We start from the raw sequence: 18,289 nt of genomic DNA on the forward strand, positions 1-18,289 counted from the left end.
AGAATCGTGAAATGTCACATTCACCACCAACATTTTGACAGAGCCAGCTCATTGTGTGTGCCAGCAGAGCTTTTTAACCTGCTCTCATTCTCTCCTCATCGCTGGCACAGAAACAGATTTTAAATACGCAAGCCTGTGTGTAAATCTGGCCGATTGCATGCAAAGCAACACAGTGAGGTAGAAAATTGTCATAGCTCCAGGACACGGTGGCATGGTCTTGTGGGTATGTACGCCCATTTGGTTTAATTTAGGGCTCATTTATTTTACCAGAGCCCACTTTACGTTACCCAGATGTACGTTTGGCCCAGAGTCAGGCAGAGCCATTACGGATCATTTAATGACATGGGACTCAACTCCTTGTGAAGATGCTGTGTGCTTTTATTTGATGCTTTTGGGAAAAATTTAACACAGCAGTTTGTTTGTTCCAGTCACTGCATTATTAATACAATTCAACTGTGTTACTCTTGGCGCTTTGGTCTGGATTTCTCTCCTCACGTCTTTGCACCCCCTGACGTTGGGCTGAACTCTGAGTGTTGCATGGTTTTAAGTCTACGAAAAATCTTTGAAGTCGTGCCACTTGGTTTCTCTGGCTGAAAGGCAGGCCCTAACTTTGTCCCCTGAAAGAAATGGCACTCAAATCCCCACCAGATGCACAATGGCTTCCTTCAGGTGAAAGGCCAAGAAGTGTATTCATGCTTTATCTTGACTTGTCTCATTTAGAACAAAGATTATTCAATTCAAACAGAATGAAACCAGTACCATCACCATTTTCTTTAAAAAAAAAAGAAAGAAAAAAAGAGATGCACATGTAAAAAAGTTTCAGTGTTTTAGGAAAACCTTGCAGTTCTTTTGTTTTGGAGTGCATGTTTTTAGGGAGGTTTAAACTTCTTCTTTGGCCCGCAAAACCTAGTCAAGTTGTCAACAAAGGGTCACGTGATGGAGGGCCAGTTTGTGCTGTTGCCTTACAGCAAGTCAATCATTGGTTTGCTGGTTCGATCCCTGGTCTAGTTCCCTCGCAACCTAAACAAACGGAAGAGATAGAAGATCACTTATTAAACTGAACAACAGCTATTTTAAAAAAGTTTTATGAAATAATATTTTTAGCTTCTGAAACATGAATATCTTCTTATTCTTCATTGACAGTAATTCTATTACTGTTATAGTACATTTTAATTTTTTGTTGGATGAATGTTAGGATTTTTAGCAGGTGAACACTGCTTTCTCTTTTCAGAGTGTACATTAAGCACACAGTAATTTAACCCTAACCTTGTTCAAACACATAAAACATTATGTAGCAGCATGTTGCCCTGAACTTAAACTTTATTACACTCATTTATGTCTCTGTTATTAGTCAGCGCTGCAAATTTGCAGGGACAGTAATAGACATGAGGTAAAAAGTCTCTGTTTGACTTTAATGACTCCTGTTAATAGGGCTTTAAATTATGTGGGTTCTTTTTTTTTAACTATATCTTTAAGGTCATTCTTCCTCTTCATGATGAACTAGATATTTTGGTTTGACCTTCTTTCTGCTCTTGTAATTTCTCCACTGACAGCTTTTAAATGGACTCCATGTTAGTTTATGATGCCATATGGGACAGGACGCATATCCTCCCAAGACTGGGACTATAAAGTGTTAAATCACGCAGTCTAGGTTCATTTCAGTCTGGGTTCATCGGGAGTCTAAGTCCCTCCTGTCCCTAAAATAGCCTCACCGTAGGGGCTACACGGTACCCAAACAGGAAGTGCAGAAAATACGCATGCTCTTGTATTTGGGATTTTGCTGAAAAAGCAGAAAGTGCGTCGAAGAACGTGCAGAAAAGAGTGGAGTTCTAGAGTCCACAGATGTTCTCTGGGATAAGTGAGCTGTGTGTTAAATGTGAGCAGGCTGTTTCCTCTGAGGTAAAACAGACTTTATGGTTTCAAGGTTCTCCTCAAGGGGGTTTATTTTTCATATGGGCTGACAGAGGCTGTGTGTGCATGGAGTGGATTTTCACTATTGGGGCAGGTTCAAAAACAGAGTCATATTTTCCTGTTCTGCTATTACTTTACCGTTTACTGCGATACTTCCATCAAAATGTTGATGCATGTTTTCTTTAAACATTTTGAATGTGTTTTTTACTCTACTCTTCAAAATCTATAAACAGGCTAAGTGGTTAAATGGGTCAGGGTTCTGCAACCCTGCAATGTTACTGCAACATTTGAGAATGTATCAAGGCAAGTTCTGGTCAAATTATCCATTAAATAGCAGCAGAACACACATAACACCAAAACGAAGAACCAGGTCTGTTACAAAACAAACTACTAGCTGGTTATGTGATGCTTGATAACAAACCAAAAAAACCTCATGTTCCAACACGAACAAATGGAATCGTGTTTTATTAGTCACGGTTTAGCATGGTGGGCCTTGTTACAGCAGATAAACTGTTTTTCCAAAATGTCCATTTTCAGTGAAACTTAGGACGCATTTTGGCAGTGAGTTTGTGTGTGTAAAATATGACTCAGGCCTCTTAAGACTAGAGAGTGTTAACATACGTCACACTCTGAGTAACATGTATTCACCAACTTTTCACTTACTGACTAATACGTGGACACAAGTAGGGCTGATTAACCTCTTACTATTAAGGGAGCAAAACACAAATGTAAGAATTCAAAAGCAACAACATTACTGCCACCCACTGCCCCCTGTAGATCTAAAGCTTTTCCGTAGTATTAAGAAGTATTTTCTAATAGCCACTCTAATATATGATGGTATTTGATAACACTGTTGTTTGGCAAAGCTCCATCACTGACGCCTTTCTCCAACTGGTCAGCTTCCACATGTGTTCAGAGATAATTTATGACTGTAAGTGTACAACATCTTAATTTTCCTTGCTAACAATGTCATGTAGTTATACTTACGGTGATTTATGTACAGACAACCTCCTCCTAACAAGAGCCGGGAACCTTGTCAGAGTAATATAACATATGGGACTACTTAAGAGCAAATAATGGTACAGAGAAATACTGTTAGTATATGAGACCTGTCCAGACACTGTGTTGTTAGATTACCTTTCTATGGCATTGTGGGTTATGTGTGTTCATTTTAATACGTTCAATTTTTGCATGACATCAATTAGGGGTTTTTTGCATCTATGAGACAGCATTTAAGCTTTAAAAAGTTGCCTTCAGAGAAAATGTTATATATGCTGGCAGTGGAGTTGGTGGAGGTCAAGTTTGCAAGGTCCAGGGAAATGACACACAAAGAGTAGGAAGCAGAAATCAAATCATTTCAATTAAATAAAATAAAGTGAAATGAATGAGTTTAAAATAACATCAAAACATTTTATTTTATTTTATATAATAAATATATAACTAATTGTCTAAACACACAATAAGCTCCAGGATAACTTCAAATCAAAGAGTGCAGCGTCCTTACAAAACTATTATTTAAGTGCAAGTGTATTGTATAAACAGTTTTCTTTTTATAGCTGACATGACAGCAGTTGGTGGGTGTGTGTCACACAGTTTTTTTTTTTATTCTTCAGGTTGTGAAACCAGTTCAGCAGTGGTTTGTAGTCTTCGTGAATGTCAGACCTGCTAGTCTACTCGTGACTTTGTAACTTTGTTCAGTCTCAACAATAGCTGCAATGGATTAACACATATTTTGGTGAGACCAACATTTTTACAAACATGTCTTCACCTGGCAGTCGTAGATTAATGCTGAAAGTGTTGGTTTACGTTTATTTTTCTGTTATATTGCTAAACCGAGAAAAATCCAATCCAATCTCATCTGATCTACTACAGGTGAACAAACAATACACCAAGAGTTCTGTGCGTAATTCAATGACTATGGTAAATATTACTAACGTGAATATATGTTGTAGTATTCAAAGTTATTTATAGAATATGATTAAGCACAACCACAGATTTGCTAATTTAGTTCTTATGTATATCAGTTTGTACTGAAGTGCAAGCGTTAGATCGTGATAATTCCTCGGTCCAGTCTGACTGTGACTGTGACTGAATGACTGTTAAACTTCACCGTGTAGCTAATCTTCCATAATCTCAAATATTAAATCACAACGTCTGGTATTTTCTTCTGACTAAATCAAGGACTAAACCTTTGTATTGTAATGCAACAATATGACTACATCATTCGCAGTGACCTGATCTCAAATATGTCATTACACACAAGTAATGTTCACACTTTTGTCAACACTTAGCTGCATTCTCTCTGCTTCCACAGTCACACAAACACACACACCACTGTGGTTGGTTACTAGAGCGTTGCTGTCAGGCAGTGTCTTGAACTGCCTTCATGTTTTCGTGTCCCGGCGTGACCTCGGCGTCTTGGCTACATAACTGCTCTTAAAAGGGGAGTAATTTACTCCGGCACAACATTTTTTGTCTTCTGCTTGGTGTCTTTTTGTTTTCGTCCCCTAACCACAACCTCTGTGAATTGTTCATGAAGAGCAGGAGGGGCTTGGGGGCACTGATGAGTGGATGACAGGACGTATTTTTGGGAGGGTTAGTGAAAGGAAAGTATGGATTCTGCTGTGACAGTTCTGCCTGCTGCTCGATCAGGGGGCTCACTGGTGCTGCAGATGATTACGCTGCCATGTGGGTGACAGAGGTTGGATGTGTTTACAAAGCATAGCGTGATTGAAGCAACATCGATGTCACTGGTACAGACCACATTGGTTCCCTTTATTCTGAGTGATCGCATGTCTTTAAACTGGGCAGTAGAGGAGAGGAAGTTTAGACAATGTCTCAAACATCTGCGAAATGGCCATCATCTCATGTGAAAGTGGCTGCTGCTTCAGGCTAAGTGTTTTAAATCTGTGACTGATTCACTGTCAGTGAAAAAAAGACTTCTTATAATAAGTTAAGCTCTTTTGATATTGAAGGTTGCAGATAACAAATATAGTGGAATTGTCCACGTATAGATGTATATTTATAGATCCCAGACCATTTTAATGCATTTTAATTAGGATTTTATTTATGTAAATAAATGAATAAATTAATGTACATGTTTTCGGGAGCTCAAAAGAAGAGTTAGTTTGGTGCCCTATGGTACTTTTTGCACCAACTGCACATGTTTTGTTTTCCTAGGATCCAGATCCAGCCAGCATACTGATCCACTCCACAGCTTGCTTGCAGTCAATGTGCATAAGGCTGGGGTATAGTACATAGGGGATCCTTTGTTTAGGAGAGTCTAGGCATGGAAGATAATTTACAAGCCACAAAGGTCCTCACGCCATTGGCTGATGAGGCTGTGTCTGCGTTTGTGAAAGGCATCCCATGTGTGTGTGTGTGTATAGATGTATATTAGAGACTACGTGCGCGTGGGGTAACAGAGCGACAGAGGGAGAGAGAGAGAGAGAGAGAGAGAGAGTGCATATGGGCTGTTGCTGCACTCCTCTGCTACAGCACTTCACAGTTGTCCCTAATCATGACACCCAGGATCTTATCATGAGGCCAGCTGCTCGAGCCAGCTTTTTCTTTGAGGCTTAGAGAAGCCAAAAGCAAGATGGCCACCAGCCCCATTCAGGAATATGTTGCCTGGAGCTGTAGGTCCTCCTCTATGGACACACGAGGTACAGGCAGTCTGCGTAATTATACTGGGGGTCTTTTGTCTGGCTGCAGATGGGTCAGCTGCTTCAGAAGAGCTCATGTCAAGATTGTCATCATCTGAGCTCCGCCTCTAGATCCGACTCTTTGGACTAATTTACTTGGACGGTGGTGATGTTGTTGTTATTGTTCTAACTGAATCACAGAGGACCCTGGGCTACTGAGCGTGGGTTCGTCTTTTCCAGGTGGGATTATAGGCTGTGACAACAATGTCATCAACAACAAAGAGGTTAGTTACCACGGTAACAGACACCCCTGATCTCCTGTGTCTTCTCCTGCCCTGTGCGGGATACTGTCTGCTGTAAATTTACTTGTGTTTCGCTGCAGCCAGGCTTTACTACACCTGCTGTTTCCTCTGGTGTTTAGCGCAAGCACCTTGTAATTTAACTGGATTTTCTCGTTGGACACAGGAGCGAAAAGGGTTGTTATTATTCAGATGATCCCTCTTGGTGATGTCATCTAAATGTAGGTCAATTTACAGCTGACTAAGCGCCGATTAATGCGGGTTTCCCATGAGCTAATTCCACGTTACTAGGGTTATTGCAATGTATCAAAGCTATTCTACCAGTTTTTGTGTCCTAACAGAATAGCTTACACACGTTGGCTGCTGCACATTTCTTTGGCATCAGTGCATATACAGGAAAGTCTGGCAATAAATGAAGGAAATTGTTTCTGCGCTGAGCAAAACACATAAAAGCAGCACTGGCAGGAAGTTTTCCCCACTGTTTATCATAAAGAGTGTTGCAAGAATCTGTAAACACAAAATAGGAAACAGGTTATTCTGAACTCCACTTGTTTACATTCACACTGAACACGTGAATGTTTTCACAACTTCATACTACTGCACTCCTAACAGGCTGATCTCTAGAGGGTAGGCTGTGAGGATTTAAGTGGCCGTCACACTTTCGTTGCCAGGGAAGGTCCCTGAACAGTAGGGGGGTGTATTGGCAAGAATCTGGTGATACTATAGGCACAGCGATATATTGAGCCTTTTTAAGCAATTTAATTGTAGGAAAAATATCAGCACAGTAAACACAGCGCTGTTACATGCTTAACACGAGGTTTCCTCTGGGGGAGTTTTGCAAATCAGATTCTGGCAGCCTGCATTGAATTCCTTTTAAAATTTGACCATCGACATACACCACATGTTTGACAAGTCTGAGATTCAGGTCTACAACTTACATTTTCTACATTAAAATACACATGTGTTTTGCTGCAGAATAAGGTTAAAAAAAATGTACGCAAAATTTATGTTTCTCACTTCATGAAGGTATTGCTTCTAATTTTTCAGTCACCACAAAGTCTTGTTTTTTTTTCACTCTTCCTTTACAACAGTGGGGATTCAGGTCATGTAGCAGTGTACTGGTACTGTACAGAAAAATAAGAAAAAGATTCCATATAAGGACTGGATATACCTTGCACACTTATACATGTTTGCAGCTGCCTACAAAGATGACTAGATGTGTTACATTTACAGGCTGCTCACTGACATCGGTGCTCTTCTTTTAAACATGCCCTTGATGCAATTAAGTATTTGTAAAACTATTATTTGATGTGTTTTCCCTCATATTCTTTAGTCTTTAGCCTTATCTTTGAAATGACTCCACATGCTGGGTCCACAATATCTGTGTAACCCTAACCTTTAAAACAAAACGAGGTCTATTATCTATTAATGCTCGTGTTGGACATTGCCCCCTCTTGACATTTCTACAACAAATCTGATATAATTTACAACCTGTAAACCCTTTGGTGCACAGGAGTTATCTTTGTGCCTTCAACGAACTTCTGCTTCTGCTCATGGATATCTATAAAAATATCAATAATAAGGGGCAGTCATAGGGTTGTGTTTTGTTAGAAGCAAAAATGCACACTTACTGAACTGGATAACAACACTGACAGGTAGATCACTGAGGCAGCAGTGAGGAAATAACCCCATGTGCTTACAGGAACACACACGCATGCCAAGCTGCACACCTACAAGCGCTGCACAACCACAACATGTGTACGCACGTTGCACAAATGGCCTCACTGACCTACCAGTGGTGACGCAACACTGAACGAGGCATGACTCCCAGATGTTCATTCATGCCTAGTATTTGTGCATTTCTGACTCCACAAGCCGTCCTGCTCAGGCAGAAACACGGTAGCACTACTGCGTTTGAAAGACATTGTTATATTTCCCCTAGCCTTGATATTAGCAGTAACACATGCCTAACCCAAGCTGAGAGCCAATCTGTTGTTCTGTTTACTGTCACTTCTGAGAAGCTGAGTCACTGTAGTTTTCCAAACCCTCACTCACCCCTCCTTCTCTCCCTCTCTCTCGTCTTTCTCTCGCTCTCTTCTTTCTCTTTCTTTGTCTCTCCATCACAGGTGGTTTCAGAAAGTGGGAGTTTAAATGGCAAAGGCAGAGAACAGATGGATGACACCCACATGGCAGCAGAGGAGGATGAGGGGGAGGAAGGCCACATACCTCATACACAATCTTCTCCAAACATGCACTCACTCACCCACAACCTGGCCCCGGAACAACACGGACGGCCAGCACTTATTAAAAAAGAACCAGAGCTGGATCTTACCAACTTTGCACTTAACCATAATGTGTGCTCCTTGGTGTCTTTACGCAATGGTTATGCAGAGAATCTGTCAAAACCTAACGGTGCTAACATTACCACTGGCTCACACTGTCATCCAAATCCTACATCTGAAAAAACAGTAACAGCATCAGGGCCTCAGAGGACTTTAATTACTGCATCTCCTAAAGAGTGCTCTGAGAAAAGACCCCTGACTCCTCCAGAGAAACCATTGCTCCCACTGAAGAAGATCAAACTGAAAGACCCATGGGTGTGGATCCCTGACCAGAATCCCACAATGCCGAGTGACGGAGATGAGGTCTGTGAAGACCCGCTGTCGACGCTGGCAGCTGTGGTGTGCCTTTCAGTCACAGAGAGGAAGGGTCTGGAGGAGAAGCTTCTCTGTTCACGTTCTTCCATTCTTCGCTGTATTAAAACAGAGCCACCGGACTTGCACTTCATTAAAAAAGAGCCAAAGGACTTCCAGGACGACCTGTGTCAAAAAAGCACTACTGTTATTACGCCCTTACCAGTAAAGAGTGAATCTCCTAGAGACTTACTGCCAAGTGTGCAGTCCTTAGCGGAAAAAAGAAATCTCAGTTTTGATCAGGCCATTGCGATCGAGGCCTTGACTCAGCTGGCAATTCCTGAAAACTCCTCGGTAAAGTCCATTAAAGTCGAAAGGAAATGTGATTATCCCATTTCTACTGTTTCCCCATTCTTACACAACAACAAAAGTTCAGCAATACAAGATGTCAAGCCAATTTCAAATGTTCACTGCAACAAAGTCTCGGTCATAAGCTCAGCACTACACCAAACGTCTGTCATCCGCCCTCCAGTGGCCAGACAAGGGATTGTCATCCAGTGCTCTCGGGGAATGAACCCCAACACAAAACAGTCTCTACATGATCTCTTAGAGGCCAGTGATAAAACATCTTGCTGGGGCAAAGGTTCTATTACCATCAAAACTGAACCTGGCTATAAAAACCACAATGATGTGAAGTTTGAAAAAGATTTTGAGGAAAGTGACGGAGCTGGTAAAGTAAGAAGAAACAGAGATGAGGAGGAGGTGGCAGCTCAGCTGGCAGACCTTGCTTTCATCATCCAGTCCCGAAACAGCCAGCAGTCAGAGAACAACCCTCCGAAAGGCACACCTGTGCCGGCCATCAAATACAACTACAGCTTCCAGCAACAGGCCAGTCAGAAAAAGAGCCTCACGAAAACCAAAACAAAAGCCACACCCACCAAACCTAGAAAGAAGAAAGGTGATGTACAACAAGGACGGACCCCAAACTCAAAACACATCCCGAATGGGGAGATTCCACACAGGAGGAGAGGTCAGAAGAATCTTCCTACAGCCAGGTCAGGCCTCCCCCAAAGGAGGAACCTGTTTCTACCTCAGGCTCAAATTGACCTGAAGAGATATTCGGCTGAGGCTCAGGAGAAAAAAAGGCAAATTAACCATCACAGTAACCTGCACAGTATAGAAATAGGAGCTCAGATCCAGAACCACAGCACGCTGACCAGATTCACCCTCACACCGTGGTCCCTCTCCAATGGTTCGCTTCACCAGCACAGTCCATGCAAAAATCTTACTGTGGCAACAGAGCACAAGAGCGACAGGCTTTTATTATCTCAGGTAGCGCAGCCCGGTGGTGGGCTGCAGCACGATGCTGATTCTACCAGCAGCCCGGTTAGTACCACTAATGGACCCAGTGGTCTGGTTAATGGCTTCTCAAGGACTGCAGAGTCTCCTCCTCCATGCCAGCAGAACTATTACAAAGTGGAGAGGTCGGGACCTGTCACTGTCCTGTCAACGGCCACCGATGGGGGTCTGATGCACTCTGCAGAGTCAACGCCCTCCAAAAACAGCGTTAACAGCTTCCTGGAATCTCCAGGGAGTTTTCTGGATACTCCCACCAAGAACCTGCTCAATACACCTTCAACAAAACTGTCTGATCTTCCATCTTGTCAATGTGTGGGTAAGTTTAAGTCCGGAGAACCCACGTAGGGAACATTGATTGATCATTTGTTGGTTGACCCTTTTCATGTGTCAAGCAAGGTTATTTGTAAATTATCAGATCTTATTATGTCAGGTATGGACACAACATACGATCCAGTTGGTGTTCTGTGCTACCATAGATGCTCAAATGTGTAGTTTAATAATATTTGAAATGCTTCATATGAATAGGCCATCAATATTGTTCATAATTAAGTGTTAATTCCAGTTGCATCTGTAAGATGAAAATGACCAGTGATGAAGAAGTGTATATTGGAACTATAGAGTGATAATGGCTCTGTCAAAAGTGCTTACAATGCCTGACCTCATACAGAATTGCTGGTCTGGTCCCTTAGAGATTTAGGTTGTGGCTGGCCTGCATGCAGTCCAGATCTGTCTCCTATTTTAAATATCTTGTTATCTTTTTAGAAAAGGATCTCCAAATACTGTATAATTAATACAGTGAAAGTTGACAAACTTTGACAAGAATTGCAACAAGAGACAGAATGGAATGGGACCCAGAGGGAGTTTCCTCTGTCCCAACTTTTTTGGAAGGTGTTTCTGAATGCATTCCCAAATTACAGTATAAAGTTTCATAGCAATTGAACTTTTATTTAAAAAAAAAAAGACCTTTTGTACGATATATATTCTGGGGCAGTGGTAAAGTATCTGATTGTGTTTTATTATTTTCAGACCAGATCATTGAAAAGGAGGAAGGTCCTTACTACACTCACCTGGGGGCAGGACCCAGTGTTGCTGCAGTGCGGGAGCTGATGGAGAACAGGTTAGAGTTACTACGGCTACTCTGTTTACACAGTGCATGTGAATGTGGGCCGTGTTTACTGCCAAACACGAGAGCTAGCTGCACAACCACAGGCACACAGAGGAATGGGGCGGGTCATGGCTAAAAAGTCATTAAAGGGAAGCACATCTGAGCGAGCTGAACACGTGCACACTCATTTACACACATAGACACACACACACACACACAGAGCATGTTGAAACAGGAAACCTCTAGAGCTGAGGGAGACGAGGAGCCGTAAACCAAGATGACAGCGTGTTTTAAAACAACCTGAGGTCCAGGCCAGTCCACTTCACACACGTAGCTGAACCTACACCTGCAGCAAACAGGGTTTTTTCACACCAAAATGGATTTGAAAAATAAATACATTTGACTTTTTAGATATTAAATATTATTAGTGTGTAATGCATTCAGTCATTTTGACAGGCTAGTACTACCACATTTTTATTACATAATTAAAGTATTATCACAAATATATTTGCTCCACTTATATCAGCATTCAATTAATGGACCAATCAAAACCAGTCAAAACAAAAAATTAAAACACTATTACAGTTAGAAAAAATATATAAATAATATAAAACTTTTTTTAAGAATACATGTATACTGCACATATACATAGATATATGTATGAATTTGTAGTTATACATGTATCTATGTATCTACATATATGTATACATATATAGTGTATATATAACATCTCAGATCTATGTATGTAAATATATATAAAATATATACATATCAATCTTATTAGATTTGTTCTTATAAATATATTTATTAAACATATATACATTTTTTAAAAATCCTGAATAAATAAATAAATTGGTTCGTGATGTGTGTGTATATGTGTGTGTGTAACATGTATGTGTGTCTGTATTTTCTTACAGATATGGTGCCAAAGGAAATGCAGTGAGGGTTGAGGTTGTTATTTATACTGGAAAAGAAGGAAGAAGCTCCCAGGGCTGCCCCATAGCTAAATGGGTACATTGTTCAAGCAGTTTGTTTTCTTAAAGTCACAGCCTTGATATTTTTATTCTTGATTTTATATTTGTTGAGTGATGCACACTCAGGTATTGTATATATATACATGTTTAACTTACAGGTGGTCCGACGTGGAAGTGAAGAGGAGAAACTGCTGTGCTTGGTCCGACAGAGGCCCGGGCACTACTGTGATGCTGCTGTGCTGGTCATCCTCATCCTGGCGTGGGAGGGCGTTCCTCGGTCTGTGGCGGACAACCTTTACCGGGAGCTCACTGATACGCTTTTTAAATACGGCTCCCCCACCAGCCGCCGCTGTGCCCTCAATGAAGAGTGCGTGTCTCTTGTCCTGTTTTTGAGAGATGCTTTCCTGATTGCATTTTCATCTCCCTCACTTTGACCTCACACCTCTTTTTCTCCACAGTCGAACATGTGCATGCCAGGGTCTGGACCCAGAGACTTGTGGGGCTTCTTTTTCCTTCGGATGCTCTTGGAGCATGTATTTCAACGGCTGTAAGTTTGCCCGCAGCAAAGTTCCCCGCAAGTTTCGACTGCTTGGTGACTACCCCGAAGAGGTGAGACAGGCTCCTGGAGAATTCTGTCAATTGAATTCACTTGGGTTTGGTTCTTAGATTTAGACTTAAATTGGTTTATTTTCATCCAGGTTTACGTCATTGCAATACTCACTGGAAAAATGTTGCTCTAGTTAAAATAGCTTTTCTACATAAAAATAAAATGGTATAAATGCACATTAGTAATACGTAAACAATATCCCAATATATAAATGAATAATACTCTGAGTACTCAACAATCCTTAGGGTGTGCTGATGATTTTTTTCTTGTTGAGTTCATCAGCTTATGTAAAGACGCTGTTTATGAACTCTGCTTCGAAGGTCGCAGAACCATTTCCCAGAGGCCAGCAGCAAGAACAGTGTATGGTTGTAGTGGGAGGGGTCTCTGCTAATGTTATGGACCCTGCTGAGGCTGCGTTTTTTTTACAGTTCAGTTACAGCGATCAGCTCAGTCATCTTCCACAGAGGATGTGTCTACTTTTCTGTTTCAGTAAATCTTGACAACACCACCTGACATCAGATGTGATCTATAAGATCAAGATCTGTAAGAGACAGATTCTGTGCATTTTAATTTGCAAAATTAAAAATAGTTCAATGGAATATTTTGCTTCAAGGTGGCTTTGAGTCAAAACTATAGATTAATTTAAGCCATACTTCACATCCCAAATTTTAAATCTAAATCTCTTTCTTAGGAGGAGAGAGTTGAGAAAAACCTACAGGGTTTGGCCACGGGCCTCGCTCCTCTGTACAAACAGCTGGCTCCACAGGCCTATCAGAACCAGGTGAGTTTTTAAATGTAGATTAAAACAAAAACTCACACACAAACACCAATCAAGAGCTGCCCACTGCCCTTTCTTTTTACATGTCACAGGTCGAATACGAGGGGAACGGAGGGGAGTGTCGGCTGGGCAGTAGGCAGGGGCGCCCGTTTTCTGGGGTTACCGCCTGTGTGGATTTCTGTGCTCACGCTCACAAGGACACGCACAACATGAATAACGGCAGCACTGTGGTAAGTGGGTTGTGACTGTAACGTAATCTAAACATTCCAATTTCAAGGGTCACCAACCCTGGTGTTCAGTGGTTTTATCAGTTGAAAATGGTATTTATTTTTTGGCTGACTGGCCTTCTCTTCATCTGCGTCTTTCTCCAGGTCTGCACTTTAACCAAGGAAGATAACCGTGCTGTGCGTAACATACCAGAGGATGAGCAGCTCCACGTTCTGCCGCTTTACAAGATGTCAGACAGGGATGAGTTTGGTCAGGTGGAGGGCCAGTGGGCCAAGATCAGGAGCGGTGCACTGCAGGTCCTGTCATCCTTTCCTCGAGAAGTAAGGAAGAAAACAAAAGAAAAGGAGTATTTGAAAAGTAAAATACGTATATACTGTTGTGTTTTAACACATTGAAATTCCTTTATTATAATCTACCAGGTGCGTATGCTTGCTGAACCAGTGAAATCAGCCCGTAAAATAAGGCAGGAAGCTCGGATGAAGTCTCAGACAGAGAAACTCAACAAGAAACTGGGGCTCTCTCCTCTCACTCCAGGGAAAGTGAAAAGTGAACCCATCAACAAAGGTGGTGAATCTAAGTCTCTGGTCAAATAATCCATCCCATCATTCCTAACAAATGCAGTACAGAAAATCGCATTCCTCTGAAGTATTATTATTTTTTAACACTAGCCTTATTAATAATACATTAATAAAACATTTTACACTCAAATTAGAAAATATTTGCTCAAAGTAATCCTTAGAACAGAGGTGTTAGAGGTGTAGAGGGGTTATATACACAGTACAAATATAATAATGTTATCATACATGTTATTTCATTTTGCATTAGAATTGTTGCCTTCTTGTAATCTTCTAATTTTTTTTTCCTTGTAGATTTTAGGTTTTGTGAAACAGCTAGGTTTCTGTGAGTGGAAAAGGGAAACAAATATAACATTAGAACACATGCAGCACGTAGAAGCTGGTAATTGTGATTTCGTCCACATCTAAACATGTATTTCGTTCATCCACAGAACCACAGGGCTACTACAACTCTTACAGACCTGCCAGTGTCGGAAGCTGTCCTTCAGAGAGAAACCAGTTCAGCACTTATGGCCAGACCACCAGCAACTACCCCACTCCAGGTGCAGGGGTCATCTCTCCCAACAACACCAGTCCTCAGGACCTCCCGTTAGGACAGAATGGCTCAGTTCTGAGCTACAAGACACCGAGTGACAGCGTAAATGGTTACTGTCCAACATCTGGCCGCCAGAGTGTTCAGTCAGAACATTTACCTCCACATCACACGCTTCATGATTATCCCCCTACTTGTAAAACTGAGCCCAACGCAGTGCACTGTTCTCCTCTGCACAGACCCTCCCCCAGTGGGAGTGCTCCTCCTTCCTCCTTCGCCATCGCCCAAAAACCCACCTCTGACGGCCTGCTCAGCAGGCTCAACGGACTCCACAGGGCTCCAGGAGATGTCACAGCAGAGGTCCAGGGCCACAGTCTCCCATCTCCTTCACATCTCCCACACCAGACTTCTCCACTAGAGCCAGAGGAAATCAAACAGGAGGAGGTGTGGTCTGACAGCGAGCACAACTTTCTGGACCCTAATATCGGCGGGGTCGCTGTGGCGCCGTCACACGGCTCCATCCTCATAGAGTGTGCCCGACGGGAGCTCCATGCCACCACACCAATCCTCAAGCCGAACCGCAGCCACCCCACCCGCATTTCCCTGGTCTTCTACCAGCACAAGTCTCTGAATGAACCAGGCCACGGCATGGCCATGTGGGATGCCAAGATGGCCAAGAGGGAACAGGACCGGGAGGAGGAGGCTGAGAGATTGAGGATGGAGGAATTTTTGGCCAAGAACGGCAACGGCTCAGGAGGTGTGAAGACGAAGGAGGAGGCAGAGGAGGAGGGGTCAGAGGAGACCAGAAGGACCGTAATCGTCCCCACACGGCACGCATGCACTCTCCCGAGGGACGGTGTCATCACTGTGTCTCCATATGCTCTTACTCAAGTGACAGGGCCCTACAATCGCTGGAGATAGTCAACACACACACACACATACACACATACACACACACAGAAAACTCTTACACTCTGTGCTTCTGCCTTACCTCAACAAACTTTAAACTGCTACACTTAGTTTTAATGTCATTGTTTTTTAAACTTGTCTCTCTTCTTCTTTTGCCTTCGAAGCAATGGAGAAGACCAAAGCTTGTTGGCTTTTTTAACTGTGAGTTTGGGTGTCGGTTTTATATGATAAAGATATGGTGCTTTGAAGCATTTTAAAGGTGTTTTTAAACTGGTTTTATACAGTATACATGACTAAGAACAAAAAAAAAAAGATGTGATTATTTATTGTGATCATAATGATTCTTATTTAATTCCTGGTGAAGCCTGTTTACTGCAAGATTTCTATAGTAAACTTCATTGTGTGATGGCGCTCAGAATTCATGACACCAGCCAGTAGATCATATTTTTGGTAGAGTGAGCGTCTTTGGCTTGTTTGTTGGTGCCATTCTCTCTGTAACCACAACTCGAAACATCACAAAATCCTTTAAAACCGAGCTAATGTTGAACATACACAGAATCATTTGCAGATCCTCACATGTAGCATTATGTTTTTCTCCTGCTGCTGCCGACTTCTGCCGGCAGTGGATGAGAGAAAACACTGTGTCTTTGTTTTTGTTGTTTAATTTTAATTTTCTCAATGTTTGTCCTTTATTCACCCATGTGTATGGCATATAATGAAGCACTTTTTTTATTTCCCTAAACTTAACTTGAAAAGAGGTTCTAATTCAGAGGCCTGAATATGTACAAAAAGAGATAAATATATCTGTGGCAGTTACGCATGAACCCTTTAATATTATTTGATTTTCATTTATTTGTAAAAAACAAACAAACAAACATTTAAATGGAAAGAAACTCAACGCATATTGCCGACAACAAAGTGCTTATCATTTTTCAGCACTTAACTCACCATCTGAAAAGTGACCTTCTTTCAGGGGGCACGTGTGCGATCATTAGATTTCAGAAACTCCAAACACATCTTGAAGGTGCTAAGGAAACATGTATTTCACCTTTAGTGAACACCAGACATCGGACTTGTTAACTAACGGATACCAGTGTCTCATATCTGTCTATACATTTGAATGTAGAACTCTGTTAGTTTTTTTTTTTTTTGCCTCTGCTTTTTATGGAAAACCACTCAAGAATCCGAATCCCACTTCTACTAAGATGATTTTCAGGTGCTTTGTTTACACTTAGCTTTTCACAGGGTCTGAATTCAGGGGGTTGGCGTGAACTCTGCCTGAAGCAGGTTATATGTAAGTCCATAAAATAGACTATTGTCCTGCATGAAATGAGACCTGTAGGATATTTACACTTCTCTTGGTGCTAACAGGACCAGTCGTTAATGCCGCTGGTTTTATTGAGAACATCGGTGACGTGGTGCTGAACTCATACACACTGATCATGTTTAGTAATACGACCGGTAGACTGTTATTATGCCATTTAAAAACAATGTTTTACCAGTGTCTGTAAAGGAATAATGGGCAAGTGTCATGGGTCTAAAGTAACGATACAGAAGGAAATATTGGAAAGTCACATTAGGTTTACCAGTTTATTTCATTTTCTTTAATTTACTTTTCTGGGACGTTTATAGTCTTTATATCAGCAGTGAACTAACAACTAGCACCAGCATCTTTAATGAGTAGAAAACGTGTAAATACTTAGGTGAAACATATGGTTTTTACTGTACTGTTTATGCTGTGTTGACGACGGATGATCTTGCCTATTTTCAAACAGAAATACTGTACGTTACTGAAAGTCTGTACACCTTAGACTTGAGAAGAGACTACATTTAGCATTCCTTGTGTGGATGGCTGATCTCTTTCTGGATTGTGAAATAAAATCATATTTATATTTTGGACCTGAATTTTGGAACTTCCCGTCTTCCTTTGTGTCACGTGTGTGTGCATGTCTCTCTGACTAGGATGTTATTTTTAGTGCTTGCATCCCGTAAGTCAAAATATCAAACTAAAATCACCAATGCTGACCTGTTTTTAAAGATTGAGTTCACTGAACCTTTGAAATAACTCATAGCAGAAGAAACAAGAAGAGAGTACTATATTAAACATGTGCAGGGAATCGTTACAACAGCAGCCTCAGAAAGAACTAAAATATACAGAAGAACATGGTAAAAAACAGTTTAGGGCTAATTAGAACACGGGGAGTGGGGTGAGGGATATAAGCATATTCATGAGGAAGTAAATTAGCACAGCTTTTGCAATATGCAAAAACAAGAAAAAAAGATTGTATGATGATTGTTATTCATTACTTAAACTACCACATATGGTTGCGTTTTTGTTTTAAAAAATTGGAGGAGGGAGAAAAAAAAATCTTTTTATGACAGCAGAGCTAAATGATTGTGTAGAAATGTCCCTATCATTGAGAGGATTAGATAAGTTTGTTCAGTGAGCAGGTTTGTCATTAACTCAAACATCTTCAGACTGATGCTAATGACAATCCTGACAAAGTAAACAGCGTGTGTAAGCACAGATTGTTCCTTGTTCTTGACTTACTTTATTGGTTGTCAACTGGACAGATATGTAGCTCCAACATTATAAAGAGGATAAACAGTGTTGGTACGTTAAGTACTGTCCTGCACTTTCTGTGAAGTACGTCTTTGCCTTTAATCTACACAAGGTGTAAACAACAACAACAAGGATAAAAGGACAGCATTACATAAGTAGTTTAGGTCGATTG

At 41.3% G+C, this 18,289-nt stretch overlaps 1 protein-coding gene across 1 annotated transcript in view; it reads left to right on the forward strand.

Annotated features, from left to right (window-relative positions):
- tet1 (tet methylcytosine dioxygenase 1) overlaps positions 1-17,459 on the forward strand; it is a 23,254-nt gene extending 5,795 nt beyond the window's left edge. Inside the window, exons 2-11 of the mRNA XM_025060540.1 lie at positions 7,981-10,162; positions 10,873-10,963; positions 11,869-11,962; positions 12,084-12,292; positions 12,384-12,534; positions 13,224-13,313; positions 13,403-13,540; positions 13,682-13,858; positions 13,958-14,102; positions 14,545-17,459. Of these exons, the coding sequence (XP_024916308.1) occupies positions 7,981-10,162; positions 10,873-10,963; positions 11,869-11,962; positions 12,084-12,292; positions 12,384-12,534; positions 13,224-13,313; positions 13,403-13,540; positions 13,682-13,858; positions 13,958-14,102; positions 14,545-15,566 (4,299 nt within the window). The 3' untranslated portion in view covers positions 15,567-17,459. The remainder of the gene's footprint in view (positions 1-7,980; positions 10,163-10,872; positions 10,964-11,868; positions 11,963-12,083; positions 12,293-12,383; positions 12,535-13,223; positions 13,314-13,402; positions 13,541-13,681; positions 13,859-13,957; positions 14,103-14,544) is intronic.
- The last annotated feature ends 830 nt before the right edge of the window (positions 17,460-18,289 follow it).

Source organism: Cynoglossus semilaevis, chromosome 12, assembly GCF_000523025.1.
Source record: "Cynoglossus semilaevis isolate Cse_v1.0 chromosome 12, Cse_v1.0, whole genome shotgun sequence".
NCBI classification, from domain to species: Eukaryota; Metazoa; Chordata; class Actinopteri; order Pleuronectiformes; family Cynoglossidae; genus Cynoglossus; species Cynoglossus semilaevis.